Source organism: Bos taurus, chromosome X (assembly GCF_002263795.3).
Source record: "Bos taurus isolate L1 Dominette 01449 registration number 42190680 breed Hereford chromosome X, ARS-UCD2.0, whole genome shotgun sequence".
In the NCBI taxonomy this organism is placed as follows: Eukaryota; Metazoa; Chordata; class Mammalia; order Artiodactyla; family Bovidae; genus Bos; species Bos taurus.
Genome location: NC_037357.1, coordinates 99,242,657 through 99,267,229, shown reverse-complemented (window position 1 = coordinate 99,267,229; position 24,573 = coordinate 99,242,657). Strand labels below are relative to the sequence as shown.

General features: G+C 39.9%; 1 protein-coding gene across 5 annotated transcripts in view; it reads right to left on the bottom strand.

Annotated features, from left to right (window-relative positions):
* EFHC2 (EF-hand domain containing 2) overlaps positions 1 to 20,154 on the bottom strand; it is a 241,688-nt gene extending 221,534 nt beyond the window's left edge. For 3 of the 5 annotated variants that reach the window (XM_002700201.5, XM_059883805.1, XM_059883806.1), the window contains exon 1: positions 20,062 to 20,154. In XM_002700201.5, coding sequence (XP_002700247.2) covers positions 20,062 to 20,130 — 69 coding nt within the window. In that variant the 5' untranslated portion in view covers positions 20,131 to 20,154. Of the gene's footprint in view, positions 1 to 18,800; positions 20,021 to 20,061 lie in introns of those variants that run through there. The other 2 variants (XM_024988511.2, XM_059883804.1) reach the window with 2 other exon arrangements.
* Positions 20,155 to 24,573: the final 4,419 nt, after the last annotated feature.

The window sequence follows — 24,573 nt, the reverse complement described above, 5'->3', positions numbered from 1 at the left end:
CAGGACTGGAAAGGGTCAGTTTTTATTCCAATCCCAAAGAAAGGCAATGCCAAAGAATGCTCAAACTACCACACAATTGCACTCATCTCACATGCTAGTAAAGTAATGCTCAAAATTCTCCAAGCCAGGCTTCAGCAATACGTGAACCATGAACTTCCAGATGTTCAATCTGGTTTTAGAAAAGGCAGAGGAACCAAAGATCAAATTGCCAACATCCACTGGATCATGGAAAAAGCAAGAGTTCCAGAAAAACATCTCTTTCTGTTTTATTGACTATGCCAAAGCCTTTGACTGTGTGGATCACAATAAACTGTGGAAAATTCTTCAAGAGATGGGAATACCAGACCACCTGATCTGCCTCTTGAGAAACCTGTATGCAGATCAGGAAGCAACAGTTAGAACTGGACATGGAACAACAGACTGGTTCCAAATAGGAAAAGGAGTACGTCAAGGCTGTATCTAGTCACCCTGCTTATTGAACTTATATGTAGGGTACATCATGAGAAACGCTGGGCTGGAAGAAGCATAAGCTGGAATCAAGATTGCTGGGAGAAATATCAATAACCTCAGATATGCAGATGACATCACCCTTATGGCAGAAGGTGAAGAGGAACTAAAAAGCCTCTTGATGAAAGTGAAAGAGGAGAGTGAAAAAGTTGGCTTAAAGCTCAACATTCAGAAAATGAAGATCATGGCATCTGGTCCCATCACTTCACGGGAAATAGATGGGGAAACAGTGGAAACAGTGTCAGACTTTATTTTTTTTAGGCTCCAAAATCACTGCAGATGGTGACTGCAGCCATGAAATTAAAAGAGGCTTACTCCTTGGAAGGAAAGTTATGACCAACCTAGATGGCATATTCAAAAGCAGAGACATTACTTTGCCAACAAAGGTCCATCTAGTCAAGGCTATGGTTTTTCCAGTGGTCATGTGTGGATGTGAGAGTTGGACTGTGAAGAAAGCTGAGTGCCAAAGAATTGATGCTTTTGAACTGTGGTGTTGGAGAAGACTCTTGAGAGTCCCTTGGACTTCAAGGAGATCCAACCAATCCATTCTGAAGGAGATCAGCCCTGGGATTTCTTTGGAAGGACTGATGCTAAAGCTGAAACTCCAGTACTTTGGCCACCTCATGAAAAGAGTTGACTCATTGGAAAAGACTGATTCTGGGAGGGATTGAGGGCAGGTGGAGAAGGGGATGACAGAGGATGAGATGGCTGGATGGCATCACTGACTTGATGGACATGAGTTTGAGTGAACTCCGGGAGTTGGTGATGTACAGGGAGGCCTGGCGTGCTACAATTCATGGGGTCGCAAAGAGTTGGACATGACTGAGCGACTGAACTGAACTGATCCAACAATCAACTTGTATCTAGAATATATAAAGAACTCTCAAAACTCAACAGTAAGGAAACGACCCAATGAAAGATGGGCAAAAAACATGAACAGACATTTCACCAAAGTGGATATATGGATGGCAAATAAGGACACAAAAAGACATTCAACATCATTCTTAAGCCACTAAGGAAATAAAAGTTTAAATCAAGAACTACACACCTGAGGGTGGCGGTCCTAAGATGCCAGAGGAATAGGACAGGGAGACCACTTTCTCCCCCACAAATTCATCAAAAGAACATTTGAACGCTGAGTAAATTCCACAAAACAACTTCTGAATGCTGGCAGAGGACATTAGGCACCCAGAAAAGCAGCCCATTGTCTTCGAAAAAAGGTAGGAAAAAATATAAAAGATTAAAATAGAGACAAAAGAGGTAGGGACAGAGATCTGTCCTGGAAAGGGAGTCTTAAAAAAGAGAGAAGTTTCGAAACACCACGAAACACTGTCACTGGTGAGTCTGTGGAGAGCCTTGGACCTCAGAGGGCATCAAAACTGGGAGGAAAAATAAATAAATAATTAAAAACCACAGATTACATGCCCAACGGTAACTCCCAGGGGAGAAGCAGCACAGACACCTGCATCCACCACTAGCAAGCAGGAGCTGGGCAGGGAGGCGCAGGCTGCATTGCTTAGAGTAAGGACAGGGCCTGAATGCCCCAAGGGCAATCTGAGGGAACTAACTTGAGATAGCAAACCAGACTGTGGGATAGCTATACAGCAAAAAGCCCTAACCCTAGACACCTCCAGGCCTGCTCACAGAACAAAGGACTGAGCAGAGCTAGCTGGCTGCAGACTGGCCCATCCCCCACTGGAGACAAGCAGGCGAGGGCAGCCAGAGCTGGAAGGGGGCAATCGCGGCCCCAGAGAGGCATCCTATACCAAACTGCAAGCAGGCTTCGTTGCCAACAAAGACTTCTTGGGATTCTGGATGGTTGACATCCGCCTGAGAAGGTGTGCCAGTTGTACACCCAGAAAACTGAGCGGCAGGGATGGGGAGGCGGTAAGTCGTAGCAACTGCGCCCGCCAAGCACCTGGTTAGCTGAGCTGCTCGAACATGGGAAGGACACAAAACACAGGCCCAACTGAGTCTGCGCCTTTGTGGAGTACCTGAGTACTTGAACCTGAGCAGCTTAGACCTGGGACGTGCATACAACCCAGGGCCGGCCTCAGACAGTTCCCGGCAGAGCAACCTAGAGCCTAAGCAGTGTAGACAGGGAAAGCACACACACCGTGAGCGAGGACAAAACCAGTATGGTCAAGACACTGCGAGCACTCCCCACAGACACCAGTGTTATTTGTTTGCAGGGTTCCTCCCTCCCCACAGCACGACTGAACAAGTGAGCCTAAAAAAGTGTCCACCACCGCCCCCTTGTGTCAGGGCGGAAATTAGACACTGAAGAGACCAGCAAACAGAAGAAGCTAAAACAGAGGGAACCACCCTGGAAGTGACAGGTAGAGAGGTCTTGAGGCTACTGTAAGAATAAGAATGAAAACCAGAAGCAGGAGGCTTAAGTCCAAATCCTAAGAACACCTGAGAACTCCTGACTCCAGGGAACATTAATTGATAGGAGCTCATCAAATGCCTCCATACCTACACTGAAACCAAGCACCACCCAAGGGCCAAAAAGTTCCAGAGCAAGACATACCACGCAAATTCTCCAGGAACACAGGAACATAGCCCTGAGCTTCAATATACAGGCTGCTCAAAGTCACACCAAACCCACTGACATCTCATAACTCATTACTAGACACTTCATTGCACTCCAGAGAGAAGAAATCCAGCTCCACCCACCAGAACACCAACACAAGCTTCCCTAACCAGGAAACTTTGACAAGCCACCCACCCAACCCTACCCGCAGCGAGGAAACTCCACAATAAAGAGAACTCCACAAACTGCCAGAATACAGAAAGGCCACCCAAAACACAGCAATATAAACAAGATGACGAGACAGAGAAATACCCAGCAGGCAAAGGAACAGGATAAATGCCCACCAAACCAAACAAAAGAGGAAGAGATAGGGAATCTACCTGATAAAGAATTCCAAATAATGATAGTGAAAATGATTCAAAATCTTGAAAAAAAATGGAGTTACAGATAAATAGGCTGGAGACAAGGATCGAGAAGATGCAAGAAAGGTTTAACAAGGACCTAGAAGAAATAAAAAAGAGTCAATATCTAATGAATAATGCAATAAATGAGATCAAAACCACTCTGGAGGGAACCAACAGTAGAATAACGGAGGCAGAAGATAGGATAAGGGAGGTAGAAGATAGAATGGTAGAAATAAATGAATCAGAGAGGAAAAAAGAAAATGAATTAAAAGAAATGAGGACAATCTCAGAGACCTCTGGGACAATGTTAAATACCCCAACATTCGAATCATAGGAGTCCCAGAAGAAGAAGACAAAAAGAAAGGCCATGAGAAAATACCTGAGGAGATAATAGTTGAAAACTTCTCTAAAATGGGAAGGAAATAGCCACCCAAGTCCAAGAAACCCAGAAAGTCCCAAACAGGATAAACCCAAGGTGAAACACCCCAAGACACATATTAATCAAATTAACAAAGATCAAACACAAAGAACAAATATTAAAAGCAGCAAGGGAAAAACAAGAAATAACACACAAGGGGATTCCCATAAGGATAACAGCTGATCTTTCAATAGAAACTCTTCAGGCCAGGAGGGAATGGCAGGACATACTTAAAGTGATGAAAGAAAATAAACTACAGCCCAGATTACTGACCCAGCAAGGATCTCATTCAAATATGAAGGAGAAATCAAAAGCTTTACAGACAAACAAAAGCTGAGAGAATTCAGCACCACCTAACCAGCTCTTCAATAAATGCTAAAGGATCTTCTCTAGACAGGAAACACAGAAAGGGTGTATAAACTTGAACCCAAGACAATAAAGTAAATGGCAACAGGATCATATTTATCAGTAATTACCTTAAATGTAAATGGGTTGAATGCCCCAACCAAAAGACAAAGACTGGTTGAATGGCTACAAAAACAAGACCCCTATATATGCTGTCTACAAGAGACCCACCTCAAAACAAGGGACACATACAGACTGAAAGTGAAGGGCTGGAAAAAGATATTCCATGCAAATAGAGACCAAAAGAAAGCAGGAGTAGCAATACTCATATCAGATAAAATAAACTTTAAAACAAAGGCTGTGAAAAGAGACAAAGGACACTACATAATGATCAAAGGATCAATCCATGAAAAAGATATAACAATTATAAATATATATGCACCCAACATAGGAGCACCACAATATGTAAGACAAATGCTAACAAGTATGAAAGGGGAAATTAACAATAACACAATAATAGTGGGAGATGTTAATACCCCACTCACACCTATGGATAGATCAACTAAACAGAAAATTAACAAGGAAATACAAACTTTAAATGATACAATAGACCATTTAGACCTATTTGATATCTATAGGACATTTCACCCCAAAACAATGAATTTCACCTTTTTCTCAAGTGCACATGGAACCTTCTCCAGGATAGATTACATCCTGGGCAATAAACCTAGCCTTGGTAAATTCAAAAAAACTGAAATCATTCCAAGCATCTTTTCTGACCACAATGCAGTAAGATTAGATCTCAATTACAGGAGAAAAACTATTAAAAATTCCAACATATGGAGGCTGAACAACACGCTGCTGAATAACCAACAAATCACAGAAGAAATCAAAAAAGAAATCAAAATATGCATAGAAACGAATGAAAATGAAAACACAACAACCCAAAACCTGTGGGACACTTTAAAAGCAGTGCTAAGGGGAAGGTTCATAGCAATACAGTCATACCTCAAGAAACAAGAAAAAAGTCAAATAAATAACCTAACTCTACACCTAAAGCAACTAGAAAAGGAAGAAATGAAGAACCCCAGGGTTAGTAGAAGGAAAGAAATCTTAAAAATTAGGGCAGAAATAAATGCAAAAGAAACAAAAGAGCTAATAGCAAAAATCAACAAAGTCAAAAGCTGGTTCTTTGAAAGATAAATAAAATTGACAAACCATTAGCCAGACTCATCAAGAAACACAGGGAGAAAAATCAAATCAGTAAAATTATAAATGAAAATGGAGAGATCACAACAGACAACACAGAAATACAAAGGCTCATAAGAGACTACTATCAGCAATTATATGCCAATAAAATGGACAACTTGGAAGAAATGGAAAAATTCTTAGAAAAGTACAACTTTCCAAAACTGAACCAGGAAGAAATAGAAAATCTTAACAGACCCATCACAAGCACAGAAATTGAAACTGTAATCAGAAATCTTCCAACAAACAAAAGCCCAGGACCAGACGGCTTCACAGCTGAATTCTACCAAAAATTTAGAGAAGAGCTAACACCTATCCTACTCAAACTCTTCCAGAAAATTGCAGAGGAAGGTAAACTTCCAAATTTATTCTATGAGGCCACCTTCACCGTAATACCAAAACCAGACAAAGATGCCACAAAAAAAGAAAACTACAGGCCAATATCACTGATGAACATAGATGCAAAAATCCATAACAAAATTCTAGCAAACAGAATCCAACAACACATTAAAAAGATCATACATCATGACCAAGTGGGCTTTATCCCAGGGATGCAAGGATTCTTCAATATCTGCAAATCAATCAATATAATACACCACATTAACAAATTGAAAAATAAAAACCATATGATTATCTCGATAGATGCAGAGAAAGCCTTTGACAAAATTCAACATCCATTTATGATAAAAACTCTCCAGAAAGCAGGCATAGAAGGAACATACCTCAACATAATAAAAGCTATATTTGACACTCACAGCAAACATTATCCTCAATGGTGAAAAATTGAAAGCATTTCCCCTAAAGGCAGGAATAAGACAAGGGTGCCCACTCTCACCACTACTATTGAACATAGTTTTGGAAGTTTTGGCCACAGCAATCAGAAAAGAAAAAGAAATAAAAGGAATCCAGACTGGAAAAGAAGTAAAATTCTCCCTGTTTGCAGATGACATGATCCTCTACATAGAAAACCCTAAAGACTCCACCAGAAAATTACTAGAGCTAATCAATGAATATAGTAAAGTTGCAGGATATAAAATCAACACACAGAAATCCCTTGCATTCCTATACACTAACAATGAGAAAACAGAAAGAGAAATTAAGGAAACAATCCCATTCACCATTGCAATGAAAAGAATAAAATACTTAGGAATACATCTACCTAAAGAAACAAAATACCTATATATCAGATCAGATCAGATCAGTCGCTCAGTCGTGTCTGACTCTTTGCGACCCCATGAATCGCAGCATGCCGGGCCTCCCTGTCCATCACCAACTCCCAGAGTTCACTCAGACTCACGTCCATCGAGTCAGTGATGCCATCCAGAAATCTCATCCCCTGTCGTCCCCTTCTCCTCCTGCCCCCAATCGCTCCCAGCATCAGAGTCTTTTCCAATGAGTCAATTCTTCGCATGAGCTGGCCAAAGTACTAGAGTTTCAGCTTTAGCATCATTCCCTCCAAAGAAATCCCAGGGCTGATCTTCAGAATGGACTGGTTGGATCTCCTTGCAGTCCAAGGGACTCTCAAGAGTCTTCTCCAACACCACAGTTCAAAAGCATCAATTCTTCAGTGCTCAGCCTTCTTCACAGTCCAACACTCACATCCATACATGACCACATGAAAAACCATAGCTTTGACTAGCCGGACCGTTGTTGGCAAAGTAATGTCTCTGCTTTTGAATATGCTATCTAGGTTGGTCATAACTTTCCTTCCAAGGAGTAAGCCTCTTTTAATTTCATGGCTGCAGTCACCATCTGTAGTGATTTTGGAGCCCAGAAAAATAAAGTCTGACACTGTTTCCACTGTTTCCCCATCTATTTCCCATGAAGTGGTGGGACCGGATGCCATGATCTTTGTTTTCTGAATGTTGAGCTTTAAGCCAACTTTTTCACTCTCCACTTTCACTTTCATCAAGAGGCTTTTTAGTTCCTCTTCACTTTCTGCCATAAGGGTGGTGTCATCTGCATATCTGAGGTTACTGATATTTCTCCCGGCAATCTTGATTCCAGCTTGTGTTTCTTCCAGTCCAGCGTTTCTCATGATGTACTCTGCATATAAGTTAAATAAACAGGGTGACAATATACAGCCTTGATGTACTCCTTTTCCTATTTGGAACCAGTCTGTTGTTCCATGTCCAGTTCTAACTGTTGCTTTCTGACCTGCATACAGGTTTCTCAAGAGGCAGGTCAGGTGGTCTGGTATTCCCATCTCTTTCAGAATTTTCCACAGTTTATTGTGATCCACACAGTCAAAGGCTTTGGCATAGTCAATAAAGTAGAAATAGATGTTTTCCTGGAACTGTCTTGCTTTTTCCATGATCCAGCGGATGTTGGCAATTTGATCTCTGGTTCCTCTGCCTTTTCTAAAACCGGCTTGAACATCAGGAAGTTCATGGTTCACATACTGCTGAAGCCTGGCTTGGAGAATTTTGAGCATTACTTTACTAGCATGTTAAGATGAGTGCAATTGAAACCTATAAAACACTGGTGAAAGAAATCAAAGAGGACACTAACAGATGGAGAAATATACCGTGTTCATGGATCGGAAGAGTCAATGTACTGAAAATGAGTATACCACCCAAAGCAATCTATAGATTCAATGCAATCCCTATCAAGCTACCAAAAGTATTTTTCACAGAGCTAGAACAAATAATTTCACAATTTGTATGGAAATACAAAAAACCTCGAATAGCCAAAGCAATCTTGAGAAAGAAGAATGGAACTGGAGGAATCAACCTGCCTGACTTCAGGCTCTACTACAAAGCCACAGTCATCAAGACAGTATGGTACTGGCACAGAGACAGAAGTATAGATCAATGGAACAAAATAGAAAGCCCAGAGATAAATCCACACACTTATGGACACCTTATCTTTGACAAAGGAGGCAAGAATATACAATGGAGAAAAGACAATCTCTTTAACAAGTGGTGCTGGGAAAACTGGTCAACCACTTGTAAAAGAATGAAACTAGAACACTTTCTAACACCATACACAAAAATAAACTCAAAAGTGTAGATTTTAGATTTTAGATCTTGGATTAAAGATCTAAATGTAAGACCAGAAACTATAAAACTCCTAGAGGAGAAAATAGGCAAAACACTCTCCGACATAATCACAGCAGGATCCTCTATGACCCACCTCCCAGAATATTGGAAATAAAAGCAAAAATAAACAAATGGTACCCAATTAAAATTAAAAGCTTCTGCACAACAAAGGAAACTATAAGCAAGGTGAAAAGACAGCCTTCAGAATGGGAGAAAATAATAGCAAACGAAGCAACTGACAAAAAATTAATCTCAAAAATATACAAGCAGCTCATGCAGCTCATTTCCAGAAAAATAAATGACCCAATCAAAAAATAGGCCAAAGAATTAAACAGACATTTCTCCAAAGAAGACATACAGATGGCTAACAAACACATGAAAATATACTCAACATCACTCATTATCAGAGAAATGCAAATCAAAACCACAATGAGGTACCATTTCACGCCAGTCAAAATGGCTGCTATCCAAAAGTCTACAAGCAATAAATGCTGGAGAGGGTGTGGAGAAAAGGGAACCCTCTTACACTGTTGGTGGGAATGCAAACTAGTACAGCCATATGGAGAACAGTGTGGTGATTCCTTAAAAAAATGGAAATAGAACTGCCATACGACCCAGCAATCCCACTGCTGGGCATACACACCAAGGAAATGAGAATTGAAAGAGATACGTGTACTCCAATGTTCATCGCAGCACTGTTTATAATAGCCAGGACATGGAAGCAACCTAGATGTCCATCAGCAGACGAATGGATAAGAAAGCTGTTGTACATATACACAATGGAGTATTACTCAGCCATTAAAAAGAATACATTTAAATCAGTTCTAATGATGTGGATAAAACTGGAGCCTATTATACGAGTGAAGCAAGCCAGAAAGAAAAACACCAATACAGTATAGTAACACGTATATATGGAATTTAGAAAGATAGTAATGATAACCCTATATGCAAGACAGCAAAAGAGACACAGATGTATAGAACAGTCTTTTGGACTCTGTGGGAGAGGGCGAGGGTGGGATGATTTGGGAGAATGGCATTGAAACATGTATATTATCATATGTGAAATGAATCACCAGTCCAGGTTCAATGCATGATACAGGATGCTTGGGGCTGGTGCACAGGGATGACCCAGAGGGATGGGATGGGGAGGGAGGTGGGAGGGGGTTCAGGATGGGGAACACATGTACACCCATGCTGGATTCATGTCAACGTATGGCAAAACCAATAAAATATTGTAATTAGCCTCCAATTAAAATAAATGAATTTATATTTAAAAAATAAATAAAGTTTTGTAAAATAAATAAAATGAATTTATGATGTTAAAAAAAAAGAACTACACACCTATGAGATTGGCTAGAATCCAAAACACTGCCAATGCCAAATGCTCTCAAGAATTTGGAATAACGGGAACTCTCATTCATTGCTGGTGGGAATCCAAAATGGTACAGCCACTTTGGAAGATAGTTCAGCAATTTCTTATAAAATTAAACACACACATATGACCAGTTCCAAATTTATATGAAAATCAAGTGTCCTGCCATTCATACAAAAGTAGTGAGCACTGTGCTGCAGTTTTTAACTTCTCACAAATATAAGCAAAGCTTTCCTTGCTTAACAAGTATCAAGAGAAAGGTGAGAAACCCCATCTCAGTTGAAAACGAAATGTGTATGTACTTATCTCAAATTTGACTCAGAATTTCATGTCTATATGACAAAATACAAGCCTAGGTTTCACCCTGAAGATCTAATTTTCATTCTTTTGGTTTTTTAAAAAACTATTTTCTTATGTATATAAAGGTCTACAAGGAGATCAAGATTATAATGATTGTATAACTGTTAATATTTGAGCCTGATCATATCAGCCATTAAAAAAAACACAATTTTTAGGTCTCACATAAAATTATGTCTCAGGCTATATTTTTATTCATATTGCTTTGTCAGTATGATTTTAGGAGTTTTGCTTATTTAACACTGTCTATATTTTCATGTTATAAACAGCATTAAGTAAAGTGAACTTACAACCTTTATTTAAATTAAACCAACTAAGCCTACTTTTTTGAAAAAGTAAAGCCCATCTTGGATTAAAATAGTTATTTACCAGAAATGTATCATGCTGCTTTATGAATTTTTTAAAAGTATGAAAAGAAAAGAAAGGTAAGCTAAGCTTAACTACCTGTTTGTTTCTCAAGAAAACCTGGCTAAAAGTCCTTTTTTTAGTTTTAAATGAGGGAGAAAACTATTCTTGCTCATACCACATTTCATACCTTACTAGCAACCCTCTATAGTAGAAACCGTGAGAGGATTTTTAGGTCTACTTGGGTAAGGAAAAAAGGGGAGAAAATCAAGTAGGAAATTTTACAGTAAGAAAAAAAAAAAGCCCTGATGTTTCCCCTAGGGCACTCCCATTCGAGTTGAGATCCTTTGTGAGAAAAGAAAATCACACAGAGTAGGTGAATTACTTGGCCAAAATCAACAAATCCACAGAAAACCATTATTCTTTACTCAAAAGAGACAATTATTATTGGATCACTATATCTACAACTCATGGATCTTGCTAACATACCATGGGCTATAGAAATCATTTTTATGCAGGAGTTCCCCCAAGACCTGAAAATCATTTCAAAGGTTCTCCTGGGGTAAAAGATTGTGAGGGGATGAAAATGTCTTGGAACTAGTTAGATAGAGATGACAGTCACAAAACACTGTGGATGTACTAAATGCCACTGAATTGTACATTTTGAAATGGTTAATGGCTCATTTTATATTATGTGAGTTTCACCTTCATCAAAAACAAACAAACAAAAGAAAAACACTAAGAAAGACTGACTAGGATCAGCTGAGACTTCCTGAATGGTGAGAGACTAGATTTGGCCTTGAAGGATGTTGAAGATAAGAATTTAAGTCAGAGGCAAGAAATTGGTGAAGATGGCTCTAATGAGAGTGGTTTCCAAACGCTGACTGCAGCCACAATAACAAATAGATTTTAGTGCAAGCTAGTTCACTTATACACATGTGACACAAAGGTTCATGAAATAATACTTACTCTTCCCAAGCATAATAAACTGATTTTTTAAAATTCTATTCTACGCTATTTTTTTTCTTTTTCTTTTTTCTCTAAGTCCTGGTCATAATTCATTACACTGATCTCACAAAATGAGTGACAAACTCTAATGGCCTGCAGTGCCAAGTTAAGAGGTTTGGACCTGATGCAGGTTATTTTAAGGCCATGGAATTGACCACTAAGAACATAGTCAGGAATCTGTAGGCAGAATTTTAGGCTGGAAAACCCTCTACCTTGTGATTAAAGTGATTGTTTTATGATTTTGTCACTGAGATAAATTTAAATTAACTTAGCTAACACCACATGATGAAATCAATATGTGTACTATGTATTACTCATAGTTTTTCTCTCTCAGCTGTTTATCATTTAAATTGCTGGTCAATTTCCCAGAGAATGATTTTTCCTATGTTAATATGGAGGCTTGCATTAGTCTGCTGCTGCTACTGCTGCTGCTAAGTCGCTGCAGTCATGTCCGACTCTGTGCAACCCCATAGACAGCAGCCCACTAGGCTCCTCTGTCCCTGGGATTCTTCAGGCAAGAATACTGGAATGGGTTGCCATTTCCTTCTCCAATGCATGAAAGTGAAAAGTGAAAGTGAAATCACTCAGTCGTGCCCGACTCTTAGTGATCCCATGGACTGCAGCCTACCAGGCTCCTCCGTCCATGGGATTTTCCAGGCAAGAGTACTGGAGTGGGGTGCCGTTGCCTTCTCTGTGCATTAGTCTGGATAAGAATATTCAAGGTATTTCTACAAGAGAGACAAATTCTAAATTTGTTTTATTTTACTGTCGTAAATTCAAATAATTCCTTTTTCTTATTAAGGAAACAGTTGCTTCATTATAAATTAGAGGATGAACTGTTTACAACATTTATAGAGGATGGACTATTTACAACAAACTCTCCTAAGATGGTGGTGGGGTATCTTCATGAAAAACAGAAAGTGTGCTCCTCATTATTCATTAGAGGCATTCAGGATCAGCTACACAACCATCTGTCCAAAATGCATAAGAAGGGATTTTCAGCTCTGACTGAAACTGTGCCTTTTAACTTGAATAGCCTATCATTTTTGACAATATGCCTGAGATTCTCTTAGCTTAATACAAATCCAGCATGTAAATTCTTGGGAGAAAAAAAAAAGGATATTTTGTATCAGAAATTGTGATCTTTCCCCTAGGTTTAATTAATTAATTCACTTTAAAATAATGTGAACATCATCAGTGATACAAATGCCTGTATCTTAGAAAGAACAATACTTCTTGTCCTTCAGAGATGAAAGGAGAGGTTGCACATCACCTGGCTGTGGACAGAAATCAATCTATTGCTCATGATTGACTGCTGCTGCTGCTAAATCGCTTCAGTCGTGTCTGACTCTGCGACCTCATAGACGGAAGCCCACCAGGCTCCCCCATCCCTGGGATTCTCCAGGCCAGCAACTAATTAAGATGGGGAGTACGTTCTTTTTTCAATTTCTAAGAAAAAGCAGTGAAAGTTAGTTAGCTTGTGTTATAATTTAAACCCAAACAGCCAATAATTATGCTATCTCCAGGAGGCCAAGGTTTTTCTCTCAATAATTTAATTCAGCAAGCAGAGCTCTGTAACAGGCAGGAAGGAGGCAGGGATAAAAAGGCCAGAATTGGCTTTAGGACTCTGTGACCAATCTGTGCCAGACAGCATTCAACCTTTTATCTAAGTGCAAGTTTTAAAAAATATTAATTTTTTGGCAACACATAGCACGTTTAGTCCCAAGGCTAGTGTAACAATTTTTCAGTGTAGCCACCTGCTTTGGGCACATACTAGGATACTCAATATATAAATACTGATTTGTAGAAGGACAGCCTAAGACATCCAGTAAGTATACTATCACTCCCTAGTTCACACACACACACACTCCTATTGGTCTAAAGCATAAAGTAAATAAATACTTTTTAAAAATACATTCACAAGTCTAAAAGCAGACCCACACATATTTTGGATACTTGATTTATGAGAAATGTAGCTCTACAGAGAACTGGAAAAAAGTTGGCCATTTCCAAAAATGTGTTAAAGACAACAGGACCCAAATGGAGTTGCTTATGCTAAGCCCCCCGTCACCAAACTGAAATTTAATGTTGTTACAGTTTCAGCTCTCCTAGAAATAGAATCTTAAACCAGTCAACCATGAATCTCCTGATCAGCATTAGTTAGGTAATCTGCCTGATAAACCCCTGCCATTCCCTATAAGGAAAGTAACCTTACAATAACCAATCCAATTTTTTGCCTAGTAAAACTTCCCAAAATCTCTTGCCTTGTATAGCTCTTTAGAGCTCCTTTCCATCTGCCTGATTCATGAATCACTGAATAAAGTCAATAAGCTCTTTAAAATTTACTCATAATTTTGTTCTTTAACAAATGGTCTGGGTTAACTGAATAGCTACATGCAGAAAAATACAACCTGACCCCTACCTCTTTTCACACACACACCTACAAATGTGTTACGTTAGATTATAGATCGAAATGTGAAAGGTAAAAACAATCAGATTTCCAGAAGATAACACAGGCAAATATCATCATGAACTTCATGTAAGGAGCTATTTCTCAAATAGGAAACAAAAAGTACTAATTTGATTGAGGACAAATTCTTCATCAAAAACACCATTAAGAGAGTAAAAAGGCCAACCACAGACTGAAAGATATTTACAACACATACAAAGGAGTCATATCCAAAATCTATACAGAACTCCTACAGATCACTAAGAAAAAGACAAGCAGCCCAATAGAAATTAGACAAAAGACAAATAGGCACCACATGAAAGAAACTATCCAAAGGACCAAAAAATGTGTGAAATGTGCTCAATTTCACTAGGAATTGGAGAACCACAGATTAAAATTAGAGAGCTGCACTACACCCACTGATCAAAATAACTAAAATTCAGGGCTTCCCTGATGGGTAAGAATCTGCCTTACCCATCCAGCGATTCCACCCCTGGTCCAGGAAGATCCCACATACCGCCTGGCAACTAAGCCCATGCTCCAGAGCCTGAGAGCTGCAACCACCTAAGCCCATGCATGCTAGAGCCCGTGCTCCGCAACAAGAGAAGCCACCGCAATGAGAAGCCTGTGCGCTACAACTGAAGAATAGCCTCAACTCACTGCAACTACAGAAAAGCCCATGTGCAACAAAAAAATGAAGACCCAGCACAGCCAATAAATAAATAAAATTACCTTAAAAACAAATAAATAATAATTAAATTCAAAAGACTAACAGAATTGAGTGTTAGAATATGGTTCAGTCCAGTAGCTCAGCTGTGTCCGACTCTTTGCGACCCCATGCACTGCAGCACACCAGACTTCCCTGTCCATCACCAACTCCCAGAGCTTGCTCAAACTCATGTCCATTGAGTCAGTGATGCCATCCAACCATCTCATCCTCTGTCGGTCGTCCCCTTCTCCTCCTGCTTTCAATCCTTCCCAGCATCAGGGTCTTTTCAAATGAGTCAGATCTTTGCATCAGGTGGCCAAAGTATTGGAGCTTTGGCTTCAACATCAGTCCTTCCAATGAATATTCAGGATTGATTTCCTTTAGGATTGACTGGTTTGATCTCTTTGCAGTCCAAGGGACTCTTAAGAGTCTTCTCCAGCACCACAGTTCAAAAGCATCAATTCTTCGGTGCTCAGCTGTCTTTATGGTTCAACTCTCACATCCAAACATGACTATTGGAAAAACCATAGCTTTGACTAGATGGACCTTTGTTGGCAAAGGAATGCCTCTGCTTTTTAATATGCTGTCTAGGTTGGTCATAGCTTTTCTTCTGAGGAGCAAGTGTCTTTTAATTTCATGGCCGCAGTCACCATCTGCAGTGATTTTGGAGTCCAAGAAAATAAATCTGTCACTGTTTCCATTGTTTCCCTATTTGCCGTGAAGTGATGGGACCAGATGCCATGATCTTAGTTTTCTGAATGTTGAGTTTTAAGCCAGCTTTTTCACTCTCTTCTTTCACTTTCATCAAGAGGCTTTTTCATTCTTCGCTTTCTGCCATAATGGTGGTGTCATCTACGTAGCTGACGTTATTGATATCTCTCCCAGCAATCTTGATTCCAGCTTGTGCTTCGTCCAGCCCAGCATTTCACGTGATGTGTTCTGCATATATATTAAATAAGCAGGGTGACAATACACAGCCTTGACATACTCCTTTCCCAATTTGGAACCAGTTTGTTGTTCCATGTCTGGTTCTGATTGTTGCTTCTTGACCTACACACAGGTATCTCAGGAGGCAGGTAAGGTGGTCTGGTATTCCCATCTCTTAAAGAATTTTCCACACTTTGTTGTGATCCAACAGGAAAATAAAATGCTGGTGGGAATTTAAATTTATATAAGCACTATGACCAGTCCATCCTAAAGGAAATCAGTCCTGAATATTCACTGGAAGGGCTGATGCTGAAGCTGAAACTCCAATACTTCGGGCACCTGATGCAAAGAACTGACTCTTTTGAAAAGACCCTGATGCTGGGAAACATTGAAGGCAGGAGGAGAAGGGGATGACAGAGGATGAGATGGTTGGATGGCATCACCGACTCAATGGACATGAGTTTCAGTAGGCTCCAGGAGTTGGTGATGGACAGGGAAGCCTGGCGTGCTGCAGTCCATGGAGTCACAAAGAGTTGGACATGACTGAGTGACTGAACTGAACTGAAGCACTATGACAGCATCTATCAAATCTGAACCCAAGAATGCCATGTGAGAAATTTTAAAATTATATAAAAAAAAGAACTTGACTTTTAAAAAAAGAATACTATTTGATCTGGCAATTGTACTCAGAGACATGAACAACAGTCACAGCAAACTATTTTTAATAACCCCAAACAAACCTAATCTCTCAAGAGTAAACTGTATATAAATGATGCCATACCCATACAGTATCTTCCTGTATACATACAGGGCTTCCCTGGTGACTCAGATGGTTAAGAATCTTGGGAGCAATGTAGGAGACCTGGGTTCAATTCCTGGGTTAGGAAGATCCCCTGGAGAAGGGAATAGCCACCCACTTCAGTATTCTTGCCTGGGAAATCCCATAGACAGAGGAGCCTGGCCGGCTACAGTCCTTGGGGTTGCAAAGAGTTGGACACAACTGAGGGACTAACACTTTCACTTTCAACACCCATACAGTAGAATATTCTAGAGCAGTGAAAACATACAAACTATCTCTACAGACAGACACATGAACAAATCTCACAAACATAATGCTGAGCTTAAAAAAAAAAGCCAGCCACAGAAGAATAAAAACCAGACGTTTCCATTAACACAAATTTCAAAAGCAAGCCAAACCAAACTACGGTGATAGCAGCCAGAAGAGTAGTTGCCTTCGGAGAATAGAGAAGGTGTAATGACCAGAAAGGGTCATAGGTAGGGTTGCCATGTAAAATACAAGCTGCTCAGTTAAATATGAATTTCAGATAAACAACAGAGAATCTTTTAATATAAGTAGATCCCATGCACTATTTGGGACATGTATTTTTACTTGTTAAATCTGGCACCTCTAGTCAAGGTTGATGTTTTGGGAGTCCTGGTAATATTTTCCTTCTTGATATCCATTCTATAAGCATTCATTGTGCATTTTTCTGTACATGTGTTATACTTCACAATAAAAAAAAACTTTAAAAAAGCAAAAGTACACTCAGTACAGCCTTACAGATTTTAAAATATCTCATCCAACCACTGTTCTTCCCACTCTTAATCACTGTATGTGAGAGCTGAGGATCTGAAGTGTTGCTATGTCCAAAGCTGTGGGCTCTACATTCAACTTTGATTAGAATTACTTTTACACAGCATGTTTCTTTATTTCTGGAATCCTTTTTCATGCCCTGCCTTTCAGGGGTTTTACTTAATTTGTGACTGGCTTAATCTTACCAAGGGCTTCCCAGGTGGCTCAGTGGTAAAGAATCCACCTGCCAATGCAGGAGACACAAGAGACGTGGGTGGGACCCCTGGGTCAGAAAGATCCCCTGAAGTAGGAAATGGCAACCCACTCCAGTATTCTTCCCTGGGAAATCCTAAGGACAGAGGAGCCTGGCAGGCTACAGTCCATGGGGTCACAAAGAGTTGGACACAACTAAACAACAATAATCTTACCGAAGGGCAACATTAGGATGGAAGGCCAGCCTCTATCCATCAGCCGAGAAAGCACAAACCCGTGGTCAAGAAACAAGCTGAACTGACCAGCCAACCTGCAGGGGTAAGAATGCACTGGCCTGAAGCTACAAGAAAACTAGCACCTTAGGGCCAACAACTTGGATACAGACACTGTTCAGCATCCATAAAGTCGAATGCTTCAATCTGCAGCCTGTTTTCTAAACTTACCAGAGGTTTACACAAATACCTTGAGTGGTTCCATCAATTTCCCTTCTTACAGATACATCTGGAAAACCCAAGTAAAGAGTAGGGACCAGTGCAAACAAAAACCTGAATCATTTTTCTGTTCTGGATTAAAGAAGATGGTATTTATTGGCAAAAGTTCTTGCGTGCTCAGGGTTTTTAATGTTGTGTTGTTTGGTACTTTCAGTCTTGTTTTGAAATGAACCATTCCCAATCCTAAATGAAGAAAGAACTACAAGTTTGGATCCTGCTCTCTGTAACGTTTAGGATCAAACTTTATAGGCCAGTGGAACCCTTATCCGCCCCCTACCAGCCTTGAGAGTGCCAGGTTTCTTCACTTTAATAACAAACTCTTTGACAAAGGGTATTAAGGAGAGTGATTAGGTTCCTGGGCTGTGGAGACCGGTTGCCTGGAGGAAACCCAGCTTCACCACTGAGACTGTGTAGCTCTGGCCAGTGAGTGACTGACTCATCGCTCTGTGCCTCAGTTTCTTCGACTGTAAAATAGGAATTAAAAATTAAAATAAATTTATATTAAAAAAATAAAAATAAATAGCTGATACAAAGGGCTGTTGGGAGCATCTAATGCCGTGTAAGGTGTTTAAAGCACAGCCCCTGGCACACCTTCAACGCTCATCGATGACTATCATCAACCCTACCTGCGAGGGTCTTAGCATCTATAAGGACTCTACTTCTGTATCTAATGTAGGGAAAGCATCTAGATGCAGCTGGACAGAGGAAGGGGAGGTAGCCCAAGAGCCTACAAAGTTTGACCCAAGCTGTGCCCAATCCACAGAAGGCGAAGCAGCGTTAGGAGGCCAAGGTAGTGGCCACACCTGGACCCCAAACTTTGGCTGGGACCTCTGACCTCGGGTGCCCTCTCTACTCACATTACGGTTGAAGTTGTTGCCAGGCAGCAGCGGTAGGGCCATGGCTTCGAGCGTCCGAGGGTCAAGGGTCCGAGAAAAGAAGTCAGCAGGCAGCGGCCACCTTTCGGCCGCTTTGTTTGAGCCCCCCCTCACCCCCACTCCACGTTACCTAGAGACGGAGACAGTGTCACGGAAGGAGGAGGGGCTTCCGCGGGCCGGGGGCTCGGGGCGGGACCGGGGCGGGGCTAGGCGGAAGCTCCGCGCGGGCGCCTCCCCCCGCCCACCCCACCCACTTAGCCGGGTACCGGTCTCCCCGGAGGCTTTTCTCTCCACAAGCGTTGTGCACACACAAAGGCTGTCTACCGCACCATTCCCCGCCCCGGCTGCTTGCTGTTTTAACCCTTTGATAGAGCTCAAAGCCCTTCCTGCACTGAAGCTCCTCTGTTTCTTGCAGATTTCTGTTTCTCGCCATTTGGTTATTAAATTTAGTTCATACAGAAGAGTGCAGAAAATAAAATGACACCCGTGTCCTCACAGAAATGTAACACCAGTGCACGTTACATTTACATCAGCTTTTACTTTGTAATTAAAACGTTCCGGATGAATCCCAAGCCACACAAACCCCAAGCGTCTCCCATCCCGCCCCCCACCACCACTACCACCAAGAAAATCCATTTAGCGGTAACCATCATCCTCAGTTCTTCCTCTGTACTTTTTTCCGTTTGAACGAAACATTTTTTAAGATGCTCCTTCCTGGTGCAGTCATGGTGGCCAAGGGCGGGGTCAGGTGGCACAAAAAGTGGCCTCTGTCACTCCATCAGGCACCCAAGATACCCAAGCCAGCGGCTCCTCTCCCCACACCTACAGCTACTCCCTCCCCGAGTCCTACTCTACTGGTTGGACACTCCGGGTAACTCTCAGCCACCACATCCTCTGTCTCAGTCGAGACCCTATTATTTCTTGTCTGGTTTTCTTTTAAAACAGAAACAAAACAACTAATCTTGCCTCCAGAGCCATCCTCTTATATAATTCATGGTGCACCTGTTACTCTTCAGCTTCAATATTCTTCTAGCTATCACGAGGCAGGCCAATTCCTTAGCCTGGTCAGAGCCTATGTCAGTAGGTGCCCACGAACGCCCTCCATCCCTTTCTTTGCCCCGTTCCTCTACTCCAGCTCCGAGGAATCACTGACAGTTTCTAAACCAAACTCTACAGTCTCTGGCCTTTGAGATTTTGCAAATTTCACTATCTGCTGGAAACACCCTTCCTTGCCATCTCTCACCTGGGTAACCCCTTCTTGTCTTTCAGGGCTTGGTTCAGTGGGGGAGAGACGTGTGGAAGGCTTTGCCATTTCCGGGAAGCGTTCCTCCACCTTCTCCACTCGCCAGTTATTAGCTGCCCGTTCTAATGGTGGCTTTTGTGGTACTGCAATGTAATCACGCCTTTACTTGACCCTCTTCAAATGCCCACCAATTCTCCCAGGGCAGTAACTCTCTTCTCTCTCTTCTTATTCCTTAAAAATATACATTATGGATTTTCTGTCTTTATAAATTTCACCCTATGAATTTCTGCTACCTGCTTTTTTCACCTAAGATTTTGTTTTTGAGATTTCTACATCTTAACACATGTAGCTGTTTCATTCATTTTAAACGAATTGTATGATTATACCACAAATCACTGATCCATCTGTTGATGTCATCTGTTGATGACTATGAGGTTTTTTCCAATTTTTCACTAGTTATCAATGCTGGAGAGAGCAACCCTCTCCTGTTTCTTTGGAGATTATCTAGGCTACATATCTAAAGGTGGAATTGTTCACACATTCAACTATACTAGATCTCCAGAATCTTTAAACCAATTAAGAAAGTCCCCTTTCATCTACATCCTTTCAACAAAAGTTATTACCAAATTGTGTCATTTTGAACAATCATTTGAATAAATATGAAATGGTATGCCACTGTTATTTTAATTTGTTTCTCCCTAATTCCTAGTGCAGCTAGTCATCTTTTCACAGGCTTGTTATCTTCTTCTGTGACTCGTCCATTCATATCCTTTGCTGATTTTTCTATTTGATCATTTGTAATTTTAAAACTATCTTCTGGATACGAATCTTAGGCATAGCAAATATTTTCTCATCATTTGCGTTTTGGTTTCTCCATTTATAGATTTCTTTATTGTACATGAATATGTCATTTTACTCTACTTAAATAGATAATTCTTTCCCATTATGGTTTGTGCTTTGTACATGAATTCAAAAATTCCTATAGAACAAAATTATTCTCCTATATCTTCTTACAAATATTTTTAAATGTTTCTTTTTCTTACTTTTTAAATTTGAAATAATTCAAAACCAATAGAAAAGTTGGAAGAATAGTACAAAGAACTCCTGTTTACCCTTCACCCAAATTTCCCCAATTGTTTTTTGTTTTACCATGTATTTTATCATTCGCTCTGTATACACAAGTTTTCCATTTTAGAGTAAACACCAGATATCATACCTTTTACCCCTAAATACTACAGTTTATATTTCCTAATAACAAAAACATGCTCGTATATAACTAAAGTACAATAATCAAAATTATAAAGTTGGTATTAATTAATAAAATATTTTTTCTCACTATAAATATTTAATGTAAATATTGTCAACTGTCCCCAAAATGTTCTTTTTAGCAAAAATTAAAAAATAGTTTAAAATATCTGGTCGAGATCTCATCTAACATCACAAATTACTAGCTTTTTGTTTATGGCATTTTACCAGGAACACCACAAGAGAAAGTCTGTGTCCTTCTCAGTCATCAAAGGAGCAGGTGCATAATGTGTATTTTAACCATCAATGGTGAAGTTAACTTCAGTCACTTGGTTAAGGTACTGCATACCAAGTTTCTCCACTGTAGTGTCTTTTTTTTTTTTTTTTTTTTGCCTTTTTTAATTAGTAAGAATTCTGTCAGGAGATCATTTGGAACTATGTAAATACCAAGTTACTCATTAAATTACTAGTGTCAATTGATTATTTTGCCCACATCATTTATTACTATTGTGATGGCCAAAGGATATAACTCCACCATTCCTTCTACAGATTTTAGCTGGCATTCTAATACAAGCAATAATTTTTTCCTAATTATTTATTTATTCATTCATTTATATCAGAATGTTCTATAGACTCTTGTTTTATTCAGTGTATTATAATATGTTACTATTATTTATTTTGATGTAAAAAATGTCCTACATTTAGTCAGTGAAACTCCCTCTAAGCTGACTCTTCTGTCCTTTTGTCCATTTTTCAAGCACCTCTTTGTACTCTGCCATTACAAGATATTTGAGATATCTGTAGATATAGGTAGATATGCTTCCTTGGTGGCTCAGATAGTAGAGAATCCACCAGCAATGCAGGAGACTTAGGTTCAATCCCTGGGTTGGGAAGATCCCCTGAAGGAGGGCATGGCAACCCACTCCAGTATTCTTGCCTGGAGAATCCCCATGGACAGAGGAGCCTGGTGGGCTATAGATAGGCACAGATAGCTTCATCTATTTCAATTTCTGTCTTTGGATAGACAGATAGATATTAAAACCCATGAGTTTATACTGATATGTCCAGTTTCAGTCAACACAATAGAGTACGTGTTCGAGTTCCCCTTTCCACATCTATAACGCCCTTCTCAAACTGTAAGAAGTCTGATTCCAATTACCTTCAAAATAGTAAGACCCCGCAAAATGGTTACAGAACAGCTAACTCATATCATTGTGAAAACAAGCTTACTAACCAAAGTTCAATATAGGCGTTCAGTTTTTTTTTTTTTTCCTTTATTCAATGTATTTAGTCAAAATACTGTGTACCAAAATAACTTGGGTGTTTCCCCACTTTAATTCTCCCCTCCCTGTTTAGAGTGATTATGTTACTTTTGTTACTCATTTGAAAAATAGTCAGCTTCATTCATTTTGACTACGCCAAAGCCTTTGGCTGGGTGAATCTCAACAAACTGTGGAAAATTCTTAATAGAGATGGGAATACCAGACCACCTTACCTGCCTCCTGAGAAACCTGTATGTAGGTCAAGAAGCTACAGTTAGAACCTGACATGGAACAACAGACTGATTTCAAATTAGGAAAGGAGTACGTCAAGGTTGTATATTGTCACCCTCCTTATTTAACTTATATGCAGAGTACTGGAGTGGAGTGCCATTGCCTTCTCCGATATGCAGAGTACATCATGTGAAATGCCAGGCTGAATGAAGCACAAGCTGGAATCAAGATTGCCAAGACAAATACCAATAACCTCAGGTATGCAGATGACATCACCCTTATGGCAGAAAGTGAAGAGGGACAAAAGAGCCTCTTGATGAAAGTGAAAGAAGAGAGTGAAAAAGCTGGTTTAAAACTCAACATTCAAAAAACAAAGATCATGGCATCTGGTCCCATCACTTCATGGAAAATAGATGGGGAAACAATGGAAACAGTGACAGACTTTATTTTCTTGGACTCCGAAATCACTGCAGATAGTGACAGCAGCCATGAAATTAAAAGACACTTTCTTCTTGGAAGGAAAGTTATGTCCAACCTAGATAGCATATTAAAAAGCGGAGACCATTCCTTTGCCAACAAAGGTCCGTCTGGTCAAAGCTATGGTTTTTCCAGTAGTCATGTATGGATGTGAGAGTTGGACTATAAAGAAAGCTGAGCACTGAAGAATTGATGCTTTTGAACTGTGGTGTTGAAGAAGACTCTTCAGAGTTCCTTGGACTGCAAGGAGATCAAACCAGTCAGTTGTAAATGAAATCAGTCCTGAATATTCATTGAAAGGACTAATGCTCAAGCTGAAGCTCCAGTACTTTGGCCATCTGATGCAAAGAACTGACTAATTAGAAAAGACCCTGATGCTGGAAAGATTGAAGGCAGGAGAAGGAGATGACAGAGGATGAGATGGTTGGATGGCATCACCTACTCAATGGACATGAGTTTGAGCAAACTCTGGGAGATGGTGAAGGACAGGGAAGCTTGGCGTGCTGCAGTCCATGGGGTCTTGAAGAGTTGGACATGACTGAACGACTGAACTGAACTGCTTCGTTCTGTTCCCATTTGTAGCCCACACTCAAATTTTTTGCTCCATCCTTGTCTATTTCTTCTTTGTCTTTCTTATTTTGTAGTTGTGCTTCTCCTATTTCCATTTGATTAATGTAGCCAGTGGTTTATATATTTTGTAACTTTTTTCAAAGAACCAGAATTTTGATTACTCTGACCTATTGGTTTCTAATCCTAATCTTCACTAATTTTCTACTCTTACCTTTATTTTTTTCTTCCTTGTGCTTTCTTTCAGTGCATTTCTTGTTCTTTGTCTCACTTTTTAAGTTGATACAATTCATTCACTGTTATTTTATTGATGTAAGTGTTTAAGTGTATGAATCTTTCCTCTGATCTCTAAATGTATCCAATAGCTTCTGATATGTAGTGTTTTCATACTTTTTTATTCTAGTTTTATTTCACTGTGATAATAAAGTGTTGTTTGTAATATTTCCATTATATAGAACCTACTGTAGCTTTCTTTGTGACCTAATATTTGATGGATTTTTGTAACTGTTCTATGTGCAGTTAAGAAGGAAGGCATGCATACTCACTATTATTAGGTCCTAAAGTTCCTTATAGATCAATGAGATCTATTTTATTGATTATGTTGTTTACTTTTTCTGTATCCTTATGTTTCTGCCACTTGATCTATTCTGCACTAGGAATGACCTGTTGAAGTTTCCTACTAGCAATCTATTTCTATCTGTATCATCTTGCATTTATAGTTTCTGCTTTT